The sequence below is a fragment of the Lineus longissimus genome, chromosome 14, assembly GCF_910592395.1.
Source record: "Lineus longissimus chromosome 14, tnLinLong1.2, whole genome shotgun sequence".
In the NCBI taxonomy this organism is placed as follows: domain Eukaryota; kingdom Metazoa; phylum Nemertea; class Pilidiophora; order Heteronemertea; family Lineidae; genus Lineus; species Lineus longissimus.
Genome location: NC_088321.1, coordinates 2060636 through 2081242, shown reverse-complemented (window position 1 = coordinate 2081242; position 20607 = coordinate 2060636). Strand labels below are relative to the sequence as shown.

General features: G+C 43.9%; 1 protein-coding gene across 1 annotated transcript in view; it reads right to left on the bottom strand.

The window, feature by feature from the left end:
* Window positions 1-20607, bottom strand: part of LOC135498809 (dynein axonemal heavy chain 6-like) — a 117573-nt gene that overhangs the window by 75951 nt on the left and 21015 nt on the right. The window contains exons 18-33 of the mRNA XM_064789269.1: window positions 19921-20158; window positions 17834-18091; window positions 17287-17412; window positions 15875-16214; window positions 15301-15570; window positions 14692-14963; window positions 13787-13999; window positions 12705-12896; window positions 11087-11283; window positions 9817-10006; window positions 8668-9094; window positions 6902-7069; window positions 5537-5826; window positions 4155-4326; window positions 3153-3316; window positions 928-1220 (exon numbers count right to left, since the gene is read on the bottom strand). Coding sequence (XP_064645339.1) covers window positions 928-1220; window positions 3153-3316; window positions 4155-4326; window positions 5537-5826; window positions 6902-7069; window positions 8668-9094; window positions 9817-10006; window positions 11087-11283; window positions 12705-12896; window positions 13787-13999; window positions 14692-14963; window positions 15301-15570; window positions 15875-16214; window positions 17287-17412; window positions 17834-18091; window positions 19921-20158 — 3810 coding nt within the window. The remainder of the gene's footprint in view (window positions 1-927; window positions 1221-3152; window positions 3317-4154; window positions 4327-5536; window positions 5827-6901; window positions 7070-8667; window positions 9095-9816; window positions 10007-11086; window positions 11284-12704; window positions 12897-13786; window positions 14000-14691; window positions 14964-15300; window positions 15571-15874; window positions 16215-17286; window positions 17413-17833; window positions 18092-19920; window positions 20159-20607) is intronic.

The following is a 20607-nucleotide window of genomic DNA, read 5'->3' as shown; positions in this document are numbered from 1 at the left end:
GCCAAAGTTTCACATTCTGAATTCACCTCAGCATGAACTGACAGGCCAGTGGAAGTATGACATCTAACAAAAGGAAGCTGGTTGCCCTGCTAAAAAGCAGTCCACAGGACGTCCTTATCATGCAGCGTCGAAGAGAAATCGACATCTTACCATGCCCACCTCGGGCTTGGCGTAAGGACGGACATTTTCAAAAAGCCGCCAGTGATGATTTGGTCAATTTGAGAAAGGTGGCAGCACCTACTACATGCAGCGCCATCCGAGACAAGACCACTAATGAATATTCATAGGTTGGAGGGTCGAGGCCTATCAATTAGACGAGTGCATGTTTTTAACTCTCAAGTACATACAGTGGAACCTCCCTTAGCGGACACCTCTCTATTAAGGACAACCTCTCTATTCAGGACACTAGTTTTGGTCCCAACTTGGTTGTTTCCATTCAATTTAACCTCTCTAATCAGGACACCTCTCTATTAAGGACAGCATTTGTCAGTACAGAGGGTGTCCTTAATAGAGAGGTTCTACTGTATTTGGAGAGGTATTGAAAAAATATTTGCTGTGGCAAGTCTACAGATATAAAGAAATTATTTGATGAAAAAATTAATTTCGAATTTTGCTAATTGGGTAATAGGGGGCGTGTTTTGAGTTTTTTCTGCCAGTTGGCTGAAAAGAGTGGAAATATCAAAGTCTGTCTAATTTGTCGATTATCAAAAAATTTCCGTGGTCAACTACCAGTTTATTTTTCACCATTCACTTGCCCGACTGTCCGGAATAACATAAACTAAATTTCAGATTCACAACCGAACGCAGTATTTGATGCGTCGCGGTCAAACATTGACAATTCAACTGCTAAAAGGTGTAAAAAATCAATTGTGGTCTTGTCTCATCCTCCGCGCAGACATAGCATCAACGCAACTCATTGACTCTTACCTCGTCAGAGATTGTTTTCCCGTTCCGCCGACGCCCACCAACAGAGCATTCCCGCGCTGCTGCCGAATCATCCTCGCGATTCGCGACACGTGTTCGATGGCGTCCATGAAGAAGACGAGACGCATCTCCTTCGACGAGGACATGTTCAGATCATCGAGGTAATCGACAAGGACGCTCTTGACCTTGTTGATGTCCGCCAACTCCTCGTACAGCTTATCCTCTTTGTTGGCGCCCATTTTGATAAAGTCGCCAAAAATGATTGGGTTCGTAACGAACGATTCCGGCTCGATGGACTGGAAATGAACGACACGATTCGGTCAATGGAAGGTACAGTGGAACCTCCCTTAGTGGACACCTCTCTATTAAGGACAACCTCTCTATTAAGGACACTAGTTTTGGTCCCGACTTGGTTGTTTCCATTCAATTTGACCTCTCTAAGCAGGACACCTCTCTATTTAGAACAGTATTTGTCAGTCCCGAGGATGTCCTTAATAGAGAGGTTCTACTGTATTTTTGATGATGAGAAATGTTTCATATCCCCGTCATTCCTAATTTCTCTCCAAATTTGACTATTAAGGACAACCTCTCTATTATGGACACTAGTTTTGGTCCCGACTTGGTTGTTTCCATTCAATTTGACCTCTCTAAGCAGGACACCTCTCTATTTAGAACAGTATTTGTCAGTCCCGAGGATGTCCTTAATAGAGAGGTTCTACTGTATTTTTGATGATGAGAAATGTTTCATATCCCCGTCATTCCTAATTTCTCTCCAAATTTGACTAAATCTGCCTGAAATCAAGTTGAGGAGCCTCATATCCATGTGGTCAACACCGCTGGCTACATTGCAATAGGGCCCGGGTTCGATCCCGGGGAGAACCGAGGATTGTATTTCTGGATGAACCGGCGTGGCTTTTCAAGGAACTACAGTAGAACCTCTCTATCAAGGACACCCTCGGGACTGACAAGTGCTGTCCTTAATAAAGAGGGGTGTCCTGATTAGAGAGGTCAGATTGAATGGAAACAACCAATTTGGGACCAAAACTAGTGTCCTTAATAGAGAGGTGTCCGCTAGTAGAGGTTCTACTGTAGCCGCGCCATTCGAATCTCCCACTCCCAACACGCTAAAAATAGCCTGGTGACGATCCAAGTGGTACTTTCACATTCTCCAGTTCACGAAGTCGTAGGAAGGCAATATTCTGAGTTTTTGGAATTTGTTTCGATCGTTTCGAAGAAATTATCATCCAATTATGGCTTATGAATTAAAACAAAACAATACATAGAAAATCAGTGAAAAAGGGTATATGACCCCTCCTGAGACGTTTTTTGGCCCTAAAACCACTACAATTGGCTCCCAAATGCTCTTATTTTACATATCAAAACATGAAAATTACTCATTTGACAGTAAAACAAACTTTAGTGCTCAAAATTAAGGGGGGATATCCCCCCTTGAAATATTTTAGGGGGGGATGAATCCCCCCCTCCCCCCTCTGGCGGAAACCCTGTGGGTTGCTCAAAACCATGTTAGCTTTGACGGAGACGTTAAGTCTTAACTCTTTCACTGCCAGGCCTATTTTAAAGTTATTCCCCCATCTTGCCAGCACTTTTGCCATTTTTACCACTTTTTTGTAGCAGGAGCTTCGGGCCCTCTTCGGCGCCCTCCACCACGCCAATAACATTTTGAAACGTTATTGGCAATTTAGCAACCCATTTTCAATAACGTTATTGGCAGTGAAAGAGTTAACGTGAAGATTGCAATGCGAATAACTGAAAGAGATAACGTCCTTGACGACACTTATGGGAACTGAAACCGCCAAGCCAGTTCGTATGACCTCGTTTTCATTTCCCGCGTATCGGGTGATCAGAACGAGGCATGAATGAAACATGGCGCCTAGCTGTCAATCATTGAGTGACGTCACTACTATGGAATTTACTACGAAAACTCATGAATGAAAGACCGCATGACTCACGTGATTCTCACATGATTCTCAATAATAACAAATTGAACTGCGCATGCTCGGGCACAGGGGGCGGAGCTACAAATCTGAACTCGAACAGGAAGTTGGAAGTTTGACTTTCTCGGGCGGTGAAAGTCGAAAAGTTGAATAAATCGCTCGGCGGTTCCAGTTTCCATTAACGTCATCGTTAGGGATAACGTGACTTTTGTGCTGTTGAACAACCGGGCCCTGGGAGTGAAAGGGTTAACATAAAGTTGACTCTCGACTCACCTCACCGAAGTGTTTTCCCGCCATCTCCGCCATGATCTGATGGAAGAAGAACTTGTCTTCGTTGTTGATGAGACGATCGTGGAAAACGCGCTGCGCCTCGTGGCAGAAGAGCCGCCATATTTGTTTGTTGTCGCGGATGCAGCCGGGATCGGCTTGGAGGACGCCTGAGATGAAAAATTGGCTGATTAACCCTTTGATTTTCGGTAAAACTTCTTGCACCTCATTATTTTTGTGATTGGCAAAAAATTCTAAAATATTTACTTTGGGGAAAGAAAAATCTATTCAGATTATAATTGAAGGACAATATTAATTATTATTACTATTTTCATCATGACGTTGTTTTTTTTTATTGCCTTTGGAAATTTTTGAAATAATGAGATTAGTACAACCAAGGTGATGTTAACACAGTAGAACTCTCCATCAAGGATAACCTCAGGACTGACAAGTGCTGTCCTTGATCGAGAGGTGTCCTGATTACAGAGGTGAATGGAACCAACAAATTACCAATTAAAATTTTTTCTTTTTAAATTTTGGTCAGGCGGCCCAATGTCAGGTGACCCCCTTAAGGTTAGGCCGTCCGTGAGACCATTAAGGCTGGCCAAACTCTCTTGCCTTAAAATGACGTGGCAATGTACGTATACTTACCTTGGGAACATGAAATCCACAGGGGCTGGGTGCACTGATGAAAGCTTCATGGAGCTGAAGCCCATTAGTAATGCACTCTGAAGTGAGTGCGGGGCCCTAGGCCCAAATGGTTGCGACAAAAATCGACCACTTACGAAGATGGGAGAGTGTGAGACTTCCTCATCACAGGCACTACAGATGTGCAGTGCCAAAGTCAGAGCACCCTGGGGTGTTCCCAGACAGTGGACACCAAGGAAATAATAACAAATGATGTTGACGTGGCAATTTGGTGTCCACTGCGCCTGCATGACCGCAACTGAATGAAGAGATCATTCAGGGACAGTCTGACAGCTGTGATTGTTGACCCGACTCTCTTACCTTGTACACATTTCGACAAATCGCGAAGATTGAAGACGTAATGAGACTTGGCGGGTGTCGGCAGGAGATCGGTGCTCATCCTGCCGTAGATCTCAACGGCGGCCGCTACGATCGGCTCGGCGCACTGGCGGACCTTGTGCGGGAAGTCGGTGAGGAAACCTTGGAGAATGGCCTGGAAATCAGAGAAATACAATGGTCAGCTGGCCTCATGACATATAGACTTTTGCCCCTAAATCACCAATGCGAGAGCATACTGCATTGTTCAGCAATGTCATGGTCGCATGACGTCATGCAACACGTTTTCTCTGAGCTGTGAAGTGGCTGTGACTCTCTGCGCTTCCTAGCAGATCCAACTGCCCACTGAGCTATTTGAACTGAAAGCTTTGGGGCTCTGTGGCAGAACTCTCTAGGACAGCCAGCTTGGCTACAAAGCTCTGGAGCTCTGTGGAAGAACTCTCTAGGACAGCCAGCTTGCCTACAAAGCTCTGGAGCTCTGTGGTGGAACTCTCTAGGACAGCCAACTTGGCTACAAAGCTCTGGAGCTCTGTGGCAGAACTCTCTAGGACAGCCAGCTTGGCTACAAAGCTTTGGGGCTCTGTGGTGAAACTCTCTAGGACAGCCAACTTGGCTACAAAGCTCTGGGGCTCTGTGGCAGAACTCTCTAGGACAGCCAGCTTGGCTACAAAGCTCTGGAGCTCTGTGGCAGTACTCTCTAGGACAGCCAGCTTGGCTACAAAGCTTTGGAGCTCTGTGGTGGAACTCTCTAGGACAGCCAGCTTGGCTACAAAGCTCCGGAGCTCTGTGGTGGAACTCTCTAGGACAGCCAGCTTGGCTACAAAGCTCCGGAGCTCTGTGGTGGAACTCTCTAGGACAGCCAGCTTGGCTACAAAGCTCTGGAGCTCTGTGGCAGAACTCTCTAGGACAGCCAGCTTGGCTACAAAGCTCTGGAGCTCTGTGGCAGAACTCTCTAGGACAGCCAGCTTGGCTACAAAGCTCTGGAGCTCTGTAGCAGAACTCTCTAGGACAGCCAGCTTGGCTACGAAGCTCTGGAGCTCTGTGGCAGAACTCTCTAGGACAGCCAGCTTGGCTACAAAGCTCTGGAGCTCTGTGGCAGAACTCTCTAGGACAGCCAGCTTGGCTACAAAGCTCTGGGGCTCTGTAGCAGAACTCTCTAGGACAGCCAGCTTGGCTACGAAGCTCTGGAGCTCTGTGGCAGAACTCTCTAGGACAGCCAGCTTGGCTACAAAGATCTGGAGCTCTGTAGCAGAACTCTCTAGGACAGCCGACTTCTTCACCAGAAACAGACTGACTGTCAAGCGGGCATCGCAAAAATTCCGAACGCAGAAGAAGAAGAAGATGAAGAAGAAGAAACTTGGACTCACCATAAACATATGTTTCAAGCTGTGTTCGGACGGCGGTGGCAGACAGAACATGGAGAAATGTCGCATCATTCGCGGCGTGACCGGATTACGGCCGCCGCCAGGTGGCGCACAGGCTGCGCAGATCGTCATGTCGCGTATCTGCTTCCAGAAGAGCTTGTCGCGGTCATAGAAGCCGCCAAAGTCTTGGTACTGTCGGAGAAGTTCGATCGGGGGTTGGGAACCGTACGTGTCAAGTTTGGGCATGTTCAAATCGTCGACGAAGATTATGACGCGTTTGCCCTCAGGCGCCCCTGTTGAGAAAAAATTAAAGTATGAACATTGAAATACACTAAACCTCTCTTTTAAGGACACCCTCGGGACTGACAAGTGCTGTCCTTAATAGAGAGATGTCCTGATTAGAGAGGTCAAATTGAATGGAAACAACCAATTTGGGATCAAAACTAGTGTCCTTAATAGAGAGGTTGTCCTTAATAGAGAGGTGTCCGCTAAGGGAGGTTCCACTGTACAGTAGAACCTCTCTATTAAGGACACCCTTGGGACTGACAAATACTGTCCTTAATACAGAGATGTCCTGATTAGAGAGGTCAAAGTGAACGGAAACAACCAATTTGGGACTAAAACTAGTGTGCTTGATAGAGAGGTTGTCCTTAATAGAGAGGTGTCCGCTAAGGGAGGTTCTGCTGTAGAAGGGCCTCACATGGGAGTCAGCCAGGCAGAAAGCTGCTATTTAACAGACTTGATTGGAGAACCCTGATGGAACCCCCATCTGCCACTGAAGGCTCTAAGGCACTAAGAGTCTTAAGTAGGTGAGTAAGTTTCAATTAAAAATATGTTTTTACGATTGTTATTTATCATTCATATTTGCAAAACTATGCTGTTCGTGAAATCTGCGGAAATAAAATGCTGTATAGCACTTTACAATACAATGACAAGCAAAATGAACCTAAATCAAGAAATTATTATGTGACCCACCACGACAAAATGAGTCGCATGTTGTACTGAAGATGAGCCTTAAATGACACCAGGACATAATAGAAGAAATTGATGTACAGTAGAACCTCTCTATTAAGGACACCCTAAGGACTGACAATTGCTGTCCTCAATAGAGAGGTGTCCTGATTAGAGAGGTCAAATTGAATGGAAACAACCAAGTTGGGACCAAAACTAGTGTCCTTAATAGAGAGGTTGTCCTTAATAGAGAGGTTGTCCTTAATAGAGAGGTGTCCGCTAAGGGAGGTTCCACTGTACTCAGGTGTCACAAAAGGCAGACAACAGTGAAATGAACAACCAGTCTGTCTCAACCTGTCAAGCTCGGAGCGACATGCGACTTGTTCCGTCATGGCGCGTAACATAAATGTGGCCTACCCAGGACGGTCTTCCGTTTTTTCTCCAATTTTCCTTCGATCATCTCCTGTGTCCTCTGGGAGCTCGTCTGGGCCGAGAAGTTGATGAAGACGGGCACATACGCAGCCTTATCAGCGATGCTGTTCAGCAAGCCACGGGCGATCACCGACTTGCCAACGCCGGTGTTACCTGTTAGAAGACAAGTGTTAAGATTTTAGCCGCATGGGAAGATCAGTGGCGTAGTGGTTAGAGCACCGGGCTCATAATCAGGAGGTAGTGGGTTCGATTCTCGGAAGGGTCACTGCTGTTTCGTCTTTGTGTCTTTGAGCAAGGCACTTAACCCTACTTGCTTCTCTCCACCCAGGAGTAGATGGGTACCTAGCTGGCAGAGTTGGCCCACTATGAATGTTAGTCTTGAGCACTGTATAAGCTGCAGCTGAATGTTAGTCCTGAGTGCTGTATAGCTGCATCTCGGACCTTAATACTCCCAAAGAGTAGAGCTTGAACTAAGAATGTACAGGCCAATAGCTAGGGGTAATGTAAAGTGCTTTGAGCGACTGAAACCAGTTAGATTTAGCGCTATATAAGTCTCATAATTATAATTATTATCAATAATCATCAGGCTGGTGTATATCCATGTCATTGTCTACATTTGACTGAGCATGCACACTTCACCAATTAGAGTGTTTAGTTCAGCGATTTCCACGGGACAATTTTCTGAATTAAACAAGTCATTTTCATTCCAAAAACACGACTAGGCGATCTTTAAAAAGTAAATTCTTCAATGAATAAATGGGTACATTCCGTTCAAATGACATCTTTGAAAACTGCGCCTTGCATTAGCTATTGAGGGTAACCTCATTATAGACATCCGTGTTTTTAACCCTATGAGAGCCACTTCTGAAACTTCTGGAAATTACCCAACTATATGTTTACCAACTGTAACTGGTTGGTGGAAATGTTCGGGTAAACTTTGCCAAAAAAATAACAGCGGTTGGACAAAGGAAACCATCACAAAGTTATAAATTATTATACCTTGTAACATGACCATTCATTGAAAAAACTCCCTCACAGCACTTTCCTTTTGTAAATTCCGTGTCAGAAGAATTTGACTTGTGAGCATTATATGCCTTTTCGCAGACTTGAGTTCGCCGTTAAAAGGGTTATTCTAAAAGGCCTTAGTCACAGTATATCATTGTTTCTAATACAAAATACATTACGCCTCGTTTTGATCGGAGCGGTCTTGGTATCGTAACCAATGACCGCCTGGGTAGGTATAAAATTCTGAATTTTAGCAGACGAATTATTTTCACCAAGAAGCAACGACTCAGCCCCACAAAACAATGTCAAGAACACGAGATTTTGAAGTATTCCCCGATATATTGGGATTTGTGAAGTAGGGAGGATACCCGAGGACTCTTTCGAGGTCGTCAGTCAGGATTCAGAAGAGGTCAAAGACGAGGAAATGGTAGAAATCGAGCTAGCAGACTGGGAATTCCCTTGCTGCGTGACGTCATCTTCACGAGCAACAATATGGCGGAGTTCCGGACACCAGGCTGGATCATTCTTTGACGAAAACGGAACATATATACATTTCAAATCGTATTTAATTTGTTTAATTTTGAAACCTTTTAGAATAGAAATTAATACCGAGCTGGCGGTCATTGGTTGTATAATCAAGACCGCTCGGGTAGACCTCAAATTACGTCCAAAACCCTCGGCGAAGCGCCTCGGGTTTTGGACTGCATTTTCGCAGACTTGAGTTTGCCGTTAAAGGGTTAACCTACCTGTGAACAGAACCGAGCGATGCGCAGTCAGCATCTTCTCGAGGAGGTACCCATATCGTACCGTGTCCATCGTCGGTACGAGCATCTCGAAGAACGGTGTCTCCTTGTTGTATTTGAAATGCGGGACGATCCTTTCCCAAGATTCCATGCGGCGCGTCTCCAAATCGACAAAGCACGACCAGACGTCGCCACCTTGTGGCAGCTTGGCGTCGCCGTTGTCGTCGAATTGGCCGCGTAGAAACGTATCGAAGGCGTCGAAGTAGTTGTCGGCGATGTTTCCCGCGATGGACCAGAGATAGCAGAAGACGAAAACGGTGCAGACGAGCGGGTGCAACTTGTTGAGGTCTTGGTTCATGTTCGGGCCACCAGGGCCGAAGAGTAGCGTCTCGAACAGTTTGCAGAGCGTGGTGACCTTGCTGATTTCGACCTGAAAATTTTTTAAAATTGTTTTTTAATGACCTGAGAAAATTTTTCTCCCAAAAGAAATCGTTGCCTCACCACCTTCAAATGCCAATCAGCGCGGGATGAAGGAGGCCTAATACTTCTTTCATTACCCCGGACGTTGTAGGCCCCCGGAAATCTAACAATTGTCTACTCACGCTAGAATGAGTACTTTCTAATGGTACCACATGACCAAAATTTTTTCATTCCTATTGACATGACCATTCATTGGAAACCTCACAATGAATACTTTCTAATGGTACCATACGACCAAAATTTTTTCAGACGGATCTATTTTTGGACAAGTTGTCATTCCTATTGACATGACCATTCATTAAAAAGCTCACAATGAGTACTTTCTAATGGTACCATATGACCAAATTTTTTTCGGATGGATCTATTTTTGAACAAGTTGTCATTCCTATTGACATGACCATTCATTGGAAAGCTGACAATGAGTACTTTCTAATGGTACCATGACCAAACTTTTTCGGACAGATCTATTTTTGGACAAGTTGTCATTCCTATTGACATGACCACTCATTAGAAAACTCACAATGAGTACTTTCTAATGGTACCATGACCAAACTTTTTTCATTCCTACTGACATGACCACTCATTTGAAAGCTCACAATGAGTACTTTCTAATGGTACCATTTTCATCAGCATTGACGTCATACTCTGATGATAGCCTCAGTCACTAATTACCTGGTTGATAGCCTGTTCGCATTTCTTGTTGACAAACTTTAACCCCTCTTCCACATATTTATTAAACAAGTCCATGATATATTCTTGCGTTTCCTCGCTCTTCAGTTTCTTTTTGATGTTTGTTTCCATCCAGGTTTGGACGTACGGCATCCATTTTAGTTCATCGGGATCAACGTACACCATGCCACATCTGAAAGAGATTAGTAAATATGTGGGAAATTTTTTCTCCTTCAGTTTTCAGGTCTTAAAACTTAAATTTTAAAACATTTTGGCCCAAATTCATAAAAGGCGTTTAAGGGTTAGACATGTACAACTTCTCTCTTATCAGTTTCAGGGCCTATTCATATTCTGCGAAGATTTGCATGAAGGGCCAGAATCTGTCTATTCAGTAGTTAAACGCTGTTTTAAGCTAAACGCCCTTTATGAATTTGGCCCATTGTGTCTAGGATGGGAACTTTAAACAGTTTTTTTCAAGACACGTACTGTAAACTCAAAACATTTTCTTACCTCTCTTTTTGCAATGTGGCGAAAAATTTTTCGAAATTTTATTCTCAATTTGAAAACAAATTGAGTAAACTTCGAAAAAATGCGAGCTGCGATGATAATCATTGCAATGTGCAATAAAAAATCTTTTGTCTGCGGATAAAACATGTAACTGATAGGTTCGACATTGATTGCATGTCGCTGCGATTACTGATTCTAGTCGCAAGCACCGGCAATGACCACCACAGACAAGCAATTTTTGTTGCATGCGATCACGAGCGTGCAGTGATTAAAATCGCCCGTTTGTAAGACACCTTTTGTTCGTTTCGTTGACTCAACTCACCTACTGACAGTAATATAATGACCAGTGCTCACAAGCAATTTTTGTCGCATGCGATCACGAGCGTGCAGTGATTAAAATCGCCCGTTTGTAAGACACCTTTTGTTCGTTTCGTTGACTCAACTCACCTACTGACAGTAATATAATGACCAGTGCTCACAAGCAATTTTTGTCGCATGTGATCATGAGCGTTTATCGCAGTGATTAAAATCGCCCGTTTGTAAGACACTTATTGTTCGTTTCGTTGACACAACTCACCTACTGACAGTAATATAATGACCACTGCTAACAAGTAATTTTCGTCGCAGGTGATCATGAACATTTATCGCAGTCATTAAAATCGCCTGTTTGTAAGACACTTTAGGTTTGTTTGACTCAACTCACCTACTGACAGTAATATAATGACCACTGCTAACAAGTAATTTTTGTCGCATGCGATCAACTCACCTGCTGACAGTAGCTGGCGAGGCGACGGCCAGATCCTGCACTTCGAACAACATGTGGATGTAATTGGTCAATTTGATGCGTTCGGAATTGGCGAGGCACAGCATTTTATTGTCGTCGAGGACGGTGTTCATATTTTCAATCCAGAGGGCGTCGACGGGCCCGTCGCAGATCACCCACTGGTGGTCTTCTGTCGTATCCTGAAAGTACATGTATACCTCGTAAAGACTCGAATGAAAGGGTTAACACCCAATGGTAAAGAGCGGGATAAATATAATAATGATAATATAATAATACAGTAGAACCTCTCTATTAAGGACACCCTCGGGACTGACAAGTGCTGTCCTTAATAGAGAGGTGTCCTGATTTGAGAGGTCAACTTGAATGGAAACAACCAATTTGGGACCAAACATAGTGTCCTTTATAGAGAGGTTGTCCTTAATAGAGAGGTGTCCGCTAAGGGAGGTTCCACTGTAATAATAATGAGTCTTTTATATAGCGCAATTCCGTGACACTATAGTTCTCGCTCAAAGCGCTTTGGGATATCATATTATTACCCCGGTCTTCTCAGAAATCAATCAGGGGTTTCAAGTAGCAACCAGAAGGTGCTCACTTGAACTCGACCAGTAGGGGAACTAAGCAGTGAGTCGGCCGGGAGTCGAACCCACGACCTCCTGATCATGAGGCCGACTCTCTTCCACTGCGCCACCGCTGCCCCCTAAATCCCCATAAACCAAGAAAATAGGAGGTCTATTTATTTTCCAAGTTTTTCTGAAATGACGATGGGCAGCGAGGCCAAGGCAATGATATCATTGTTGTTTGTGGTGTTTCGGCTAGATGTCCTGATGCATTTTTAATCTTGGACTGAAAGGATTTTTTAACGCGAATGATGATCATGCCTTCACTTATACAAGGTAGCAGAACCTCTGTATTACGGACACCCGTGGGACATACAAATACTGTCCTTAATTGAGAGGCGTCCTGATTACAGAGGTCAAATGGAATGCAAATGACCAATTTGGGTCCGAATCCAGTGTCCTCAATAGAGAGGGTGTCCTTTGTAGAGAGGTATCTGCTAAGGGAGATTCCACTGTATACAGAAAATACTTATGTGTCGGGCATCACTGTATCTTTTCAATCCTGCTGTCAAATTACGCCCTTCTCAGGAGGGAAACACCAGAAAATCCATCAAAAATTCAAAATATCTCGTCTCGGCTCTCAAATAGCATTCCGCGAAGATGACGTCACTGCAGCTGCTGCCCTCTATTTCCCCATCGCTGAATTACAGGCAATGTCGGACAAACATGCGGTTTTGTAATGGCTTCAGGCTTTCTAACTGGGGCAGTTAGATTCAATCTGGCACATGTCCGAGTGTTGGAAATACTACATAATTGTGCTGAATATTTCTCTCTCTGACTCTATGGTATCATTCATGCCAAAAACAACACAGGGTCAAAGATAATTGACTTTGAAATAAGCTCAACTACGTAGAAATAAGTGTCGATGTCCGACTGTCACGTGACTAAAACGTCATCAATATCTTATGCAAATGACCTTGTGAGCTATAAATAGTAACTTCGCGGAATGCTATTGGAAAATCACGGAGAAAGCTTCGACTCACCTGCACGGCCCCACGAATTGTAGTCGCCATTAACCCGTCGTGCCACTCCAGGGTCAGTTTGTTCACGCCTCCGTAGAGCTCATCCATCGAGATGGATTTGGGATTCAGGACGAAGGAGTGTACCGGCTGGTAGAAGGCGTTCTCCGAGGCCAGGCCCTCCGCGTGGAGGTTGGTAAGAGTCTTTGCCAAAATCTAGAAGAAAGGATTCCAAGGATGAGTAACAGATCCGTTTGCGGATACAGTAGAACCTCTCTAATAAGGACACCCTTGTGACTGACAAGTGTTGTCCTTAATAGGGAGGTGTCCTGATTATAGAGGTCAAAATGGAGATGACCAATCTGGGACCAAAACAAGTGTCCTTGATGGAGAGGATGTCCTTAATAGAGAGGATGTCCTTAATAGAGAGGGTGTCCTTAATAGAGAGGACGTCCTTAATAGAGAGGACGTCCTTAATAGAGAGGGTGTCCTTAATAGAGAGGACGTCCTTAATAGCGAGGACGTCCTTAATAGAGAGGGCGTCCTTAATAGAGAGGACGTCCTTAATAGAGAGGACGTCCTTAATAGAGAGGACGTCCTTAATAGAGAGGACGTCCTTAATAGAGAGGGCGTCCTTAATAGAGAGGACGTACTTGATAGAGAGGACGTCCTTAATAGAGGATGTACTTAATAGAGAGGACGTACTTAATAGAGAGGACGTCCTTAATAGAGAGGGCGTCCATAATAGAGAGGATGTCCTTAATAGAGAGGACGTCCTTAATATAGAGGACGTCCTTAATAGAGAGGATGTCCTTAATAGAGAGGTATCCTTAACAGAAAGAGTGTCTTTGATAGAGAGGACGTCCTTAATAGAGAGGTATCCTTAACAGAGAGGATGTCCTTAACAGAGAGGTATCCTTAATAGAAAGAGTGTCCTTGATAGAGAGGGTGTCCTTAATAGAGAGGGTGTCCTTAATAGAGAGGTGTCCTTCAGGGGAGGTACCGCTGAGTTACTTCAGGATCGAACATAGAAGTGTTAGGGCTGGTTACACTACACGCCATTGGACGCCGCACCCTAATGGGAATTCTTCAATTTCACAACTTACATCTAAGACCGTGGTCTTCCCACCGCCCGTCGGCCCCACCAACATCACACCGTGGCGGACGACGAGCGTCTCGTAAAGCTGGATAATTTTCTTAATCATCGGCATGACGAGTTGGAGCTTTCTCTCCTCCATTATGGAGATGATCTCGGCCTGAAGGCGGCCGTAGTCATGTTCAGGGATTTCGACGCCGGGGAATAAATCTTGCAGGATGGCCTGGAATAGGTTTTAAATATTGGTATTATTAGGGGTATGCTATTTGTAATGACTGGTGGTCCAGGTGAATAGAAATGCAGTTATACACAATGCCACAGTACACCTATCATGTGTACGAAGTTGCTGAAATTTACTATTTAAAGTACTTGAGCAATTCTCCCAGAGAGTCGAGCTTGAATCACGAATGTTCAGGCCAATAGCTAGGGGTAATAATGTGAAGCGCTTTGAGAGACTAAAACCAGTCAGATTTAGCGCTATATAAGTCTCATAATTATTATCATTAAATGTATTATTCTCTATGTTCTGTAGATAATATAAAGTGCTCTGAGACTGTTGGGGATAATAATGTGAAGCGCTTTGAGCAACTGAAACCAGTTGGATTTAGCGCTATATAAGTCTCATAATTATTATCATTAAATGTATTATTCTCTATGTTCTGTAGATAATATAAAGTGCTCTGAGACTGTTAGGGATAATAATGTGAAGCGCTTTGAGCGACTGAAACCAGTTGGATTTAGCGCTATATAAGTCTCATAATTATTATTATTATTAAGGATTTGAAAACAATTTTCCCATTGCGCGCAAAAACGCGGCGAAAACCGAAAAAAATCGTTAGATTACCTCGCCCCTTCTCAACTCAAAGGTTGTGGAGGACACCGAAATAATTGTAAAAAAAAGGCCTGTTTACCAACCTGGAAGAGCACAGCATCCTGTTTTAAGAACTTGGGCAGGTTACTGTCCCTCAACGCACGGATCAACACCACGTCCTCGTTCTTATCCGGGTTCTGTCGTTTTAACGACCCAGCCATGACGAGTACCGACTTCACGGCCCTCATGCCGAAATCGTAATGGTCCTGCTGCGAGAGTTGCTCGGAGCAGAGCTTATACATCTGTGTCATCTTCTGGGCGAGGTTCTTTGAGGATTCGAAACCTTCCGAGTAGAGGATCACCTCGGCAATCAGACCTGAGAAAGAGAAAGATGGTAAGAATTTAAAGGGGGACTATAGGCAGGAGCAGAGGGGTTAAATTGGCCATCTTCAGGTGGCTAATATACACAGTAAGGGCACTGGGTCAGGTCAGATTCAGCACTAAATGTACCCCGTACAAGCGTCAATCATTTCGACGTACTGTGAGATGTGAGAGACCCCTATTGGTGACTTAGTGTAACTTTATCTTGCCTCTAGACATTAGTCAATCAGCATATTGCTGAGCACCAAAAAAGAAAAAGATCGTCAATTTGGGATACCCCAACAGGTTTTAATAACACTGTATCCAAACTTTAGGAAATCTAGAACACTTACGGTAATCCGGAACCATCATGGAAATCGGCCTAAACAGTGCTTTCAAGTTGTCCGGCAACTCCGTCCTTCCGGCGTACCCAGGATTCATTGTGATGAACGCCGCACAGCTCGATATCAGTTTGATCTCGCGTCCCTCAAACATGAAACGCGCGAGCTTTGACGCCTTGGCGTTGCGGATCGTTATGAGTTGCTGGGCGATGACGGACAACACCTCGATGTCGATACGGTTGAATTCGTCGAAACAACACCACGCGCCGGATTGCGCCAGACCTGAAACGGTTGAAATTTGTGTCAGAGAAGTGTTGCTGGGAGTGAACTAGGACCATAAATATCTTAACAAGTCCACAACCGCTGCCATAATCGGAGTAAACAAGAACCAGCAGCAACACGCACCGCAAATGAAAATACTGAATTAAGTTTTCTCACCTGTAAAAATGTAAATGTAAATATAGCAAAAAAAGAAAAATGTATAATGTAAAATGTAGTAAAATGTAAAAAAGAAAGTACTAGGGAAATAAAAATATATATTACAAGAAAAAAAAAGAAAAAAAAAAAAAAAAAGAAGTTTTCTTACCTGAGAAGAATCGTCCCATCATCTTGTAATCCAGACCATCGGAGCAGTTAAACACCACGCACTGTTTCGCCAGCGACTTGGCCAAATCCTTCGTCGTCTCGGTCTTCCCGGTCCCAGCAGGTCCTGCCGGCGCGCCCCCCAAGTCCAGCTGCAGCGCCCCCATGAGGCAGAGGTAGCAACGATCCGTCAGCGGCGTGATGACGAGACGTGGCGACGCGCCGAGGTATTCGTAGCCGTAGATGTAGTTCGAGTTTGACATACGGACCATGCAGTTGTCGATGTCGTAATCCCAGTAGTACCGGAGCTGTTTTTGCCAGTCGAAGCTGGTCACGGTGTCCACCTAAAAACGATATATCAATGAGAATGATCCAAGTGGGTAACATCACAATGGCACAGTACGAGCGTGGGCTCATAATCAGGAGGGCTTGGGTTCGATTCTTAACCCTCTAACTGCACCTTCGCCGAATTGCGATGAGCAGCGATGCGTTTTTCATTGAGTACCATTAAAAAGATCGTCTGCTCCGCTATTTTCTCGGCTACTGATAGATGGCGTGTAGTATACTCAATGAAATTTTCAGCAAGTTCCATCAAGCTGATTTTGTCGAATTTGTATCCAAGAGCTACTGGAAATGGCTTGCAAAAGCTTGTTTTGCCAACTAGCAGACTGTGCCTAATTGACGTTTTGACATCACAATGCGTTGCAATCTTACATCATACATGATGTTATGTCATGCAGGTCATGCTTTGGCAGAGCAGTAGACCGGCAATCCAAAGATCTATGGCAGAGCAATGGACCGGCAATCCAAAGATCTATGGCAGAGCAGTGGACCGGCAATCCAAAGATCTATGGCAGAGCAGTGGACCTGCAATCCAAAGATCTATGGCAGAGCAGTGGACAGGCAATCCAAAGATCTATGGCAGAGCAGTGGACTGGCAATCCAAAGATCTATGGCAGAGCAGTGGACCGGCAATCCAAAGATCTATGGCAGCGCAGTGGACAGGCAATCCAAAGATCTATGGCAGAGCAGTGGACAGGCAATCCAAAGATCTATGGCAGAGCAGTGGACAGACAATCCAAAGATCTATGGCAGAGCAGTGGACCGGCAATCCAAAGACCTATGGCAGAGCAGTAGACCGGCAATCCAAAGATCTATGGCAGAGCAGTGGACTGGCAATCCAAAGATCTATGGCAGAGCAGTGGACAGGCAATCCAAAGATCTATGGCAGAGCAGTGGACCGGCAATCCAAAGATCTATGGCAGAGCAGTGGACCGGCAATCCAAAGATCTATGGCAGAGCAGTGGACTGGCAATCCAAAGATCTATGGTTCAAATCCCAGTCAAGCCAATTTGATTTTTCTGTACTTATTTCATTCACCCGTAACCTAGGACTGGCATGTTAATATCCCCGTACCTTATTTTTCACCATCTCCGTCACCATGTCCCTGCCATGGACATCGATCGTGATGAGTGCGGTCAGGACCCCGCGGACAAGTTTGCCCAGATCTCCTCTAACAATCGCAGCAAGATTGTTCAAGTCCTACAAGAGAAACGAAAAACTTTATCACATGAACAGTACCATAAAATGGGGTGAAATTGGCCCGTGGGGGGGGGGCAATTACACCCCCTTCAATCTCTTTCTAGAAAAATCTTGTGTCTTGTCAATGTCAGATTCAGCAGACGGTGTTTCCTAATATCCAAAATGGGGTGCTTGGGTTGATTGAGTCACGAAGTAGGGAAGTAGGTTAAGAAGAAAATATTTGAAGAAAAGTTGATCAGGTCATCTGGCTGAGTGATGTTTCTTCAATTTTGTTCCAGAAATATCTTGCCAAATTGACTATCGACGAGGATATTGACAGAAAAAGATGCATCCAGGAAGAAATATCTTCCCACTGTCCGATCCAGCAGACGACATTTCCCAAGATAGAAACTGGCGACGATCGGGCTGTCCCTATAATTACCTGGTAGCATTTCTTTTCAAAATCGGCCATCCCCTGTCCACGGTCGATGTCCGCCTCGAGAATCTCTGTGATATCCCGACACCACATCATCTGCGCGACCGTCAGGACGATCTGCGACGCGTGGCACGTGACCCACTCCTCGCGTTCGCGCCGCTCGTAATCCTTCATGGCTTCCTTCACCAGGCGGCGCAGGTTGTTGAACATGGCCTCCTCCACCTTGCCAAGCCAGTCCTCGACGTTACCTCTGGCTTTGAGACCCTGTAGTTGAAAATTCAAATTCAAATTCAAATATGTGACCCGCCATGCAAAAAAGTACCAAGTAATGCACTATTTGAGAAATATGCGACTCAAATTTAGCACCTGAAACTCGCCTGTGTGCTATAGTTTGTTCGACAAGCGGTGCTATTTTTAGCACTCTAAAAAAAACGGGGAATCCCCTATTTCTGTGTTTTAGCGTACAGCAGTTTGAATTCTTTCAGATTCAACTCATGAAAACTGGATCCAATTCCACGGGATTTTAGCCGAGTAACGAAGTGATGAGTCTTTCATTCTCAAACTTGATGAATATTTCGGAAAGATTTGTCAAGTATTCTGTCGCGTAAGTGATGACAAGGGGACCGGTGATCATCACATTGAATAGCATTCCGCGAAGATGACATCACTGCAGCTGCTGCCCTCTATTTCCCCATCGCTGAATTACAGGCAATGTCGGACAAACATGCCGTTTCGTAATGGATTCAGGCTTTCTAACTGGGGCAGTTAGATTCAATCTGGCACATGTCCGAGTGTTCGAAATACTACATAATTGTTCTGAATATTTCTCCCTCTGACTCGATGGTATCATTCATGCTAAAAACAATGCAGGGTCAAAGATAATTGACTTTGAAATAAGCTCAAATGCGTAGAAATAAGTGTCGATGTCCGACTGTCACGTGACTAAAACGTCATCAATTATGCAAATGACCTTGTGAGCTATAAATAGTAACTTCGCGGAATGCTATTGAAATCCATCTGTATAGAATTACAGATTCACACCTTCACAAATAGTACCAGCAACTCAAAACTGACCATTTGCTCCCTACCGGCCTTTTGGCTTGGCGGTTCACATATCACATCATCTTTATATCTGAATGAATCTGCATGAAACTTTCTTTATATGGTAGTAGATCTCCTCTCGGGAAAACTGTTAATTTTTTTTTTTTTTTTTTTTTTTTTTTTTATTTCACAAACACAATGTAGATAGGTTTAACCTCGCTAATTATGAAATACCAGCACCGGCCTTTGATGATATCGACTTAGATCGTAGAGGACAACAAATAACTGAACTTTTATCTATGAGGGACTACGGGAATGAATTATTATCTCGGGAGGAAATATCTACTATCATAGACATGTTATGTATAGATTAACTCTTATATCACACCTTGAGTAATATCCTTTTCATTTTTATAACAATCATGTGTGTTCCTTTTCTCATTAAATCCATTGGAGTGTAATTTTTGTCGCACTCGCACCAATTGCACGAATGCACTATTGTTGTTTTTTGTATTTAAATTTGTATACTGTTATACGAAATAAACATTAATAATAATATCCTTATGTCTACATTTTAGAAAAATTCAATTTTTTAGACACTCACACAACTTCACCCTTAAATTAAATTAAATTAAATTACCATATTTTATAGTGCCCTATACAGGTAAAACGAGCTCTAAGGCACTTTACATTGGTAAAACACTGGTGTAAAACATAAGAAATTTAAAACAATGGTAATGAAGCGAAATATAAAAACTAAGCAATTAGCAAAATTCGAAATTAATTTTTTCATCAAATAATATCTTTATATCTTTAGACTTGCCACAGCAAATATTTTTCCAATACCTCTCCAAATATGTACTTGAGAGTTAAAAACATGCACTCGTCTAATTGATAGGCCTCGACCCTCCAACCTATGAATATTCATTAGTGGTCTTGTCTCATGGCCATAGGGTGGAAAATCACAAGGCTGTAAAACCTAGAGTTGTGTCCTTCGTTGACTTTTCCCACCCACCCGCCCCAATACTGCCGATTCCCTAATTTATACTCACCTTTCCGAGTCCGACCTTTTCGTTCTCCGGCGATATCATTGCAAGGATATCATTGGTGTACTGAACCTCTTGCTCTGCGTCCGGCGTAGCTTTTCCCTCGCTAGACGTCGGCGCCTGGATGCCGAATTCGAGTTTCGCAATGGCGTCGAAACATTTCCTGAGGTGAGGTTGGACGGCGAGCGGGTTACGCGTCTGGGCGAGAATCTCGAGCAACTCATCGTTGGATAAGAAGTAGAACCTGCGAGAAGAATTTGAAAGATTTTAATACTTTTTCAAAAGAAATCGAAAGGTTTTCCGAACCTTCTGACATGATTATTCATTAGAATGCTCTTGACCATCACTTTCTGACGGTACCATTTGTAAACCTATTGACATAACCATTCATTGAAAAGCTCTTGACTAGCATTTTCTGGTGGTACCAATAGTCAATTGACATGACTATTGATTCGAAATCTCTAAATGAGCCCTCTCAGATGGTACCATTTGTAAACCTATTGACATGACCATTCATTGGAAAGCTCTCGATGAGCACTTTCAGACAGTACCATTTGTAAACCTATTGACATGACCATTCTTTGAAAAGCTCTTGATGAGCACTTTCTGCTGGTACCATTTCTAAACCTATTGACATGACCATTCATTGGAAAGCTCTCAATGAGCACTTTCTGATGGTACCATTTGTAAACC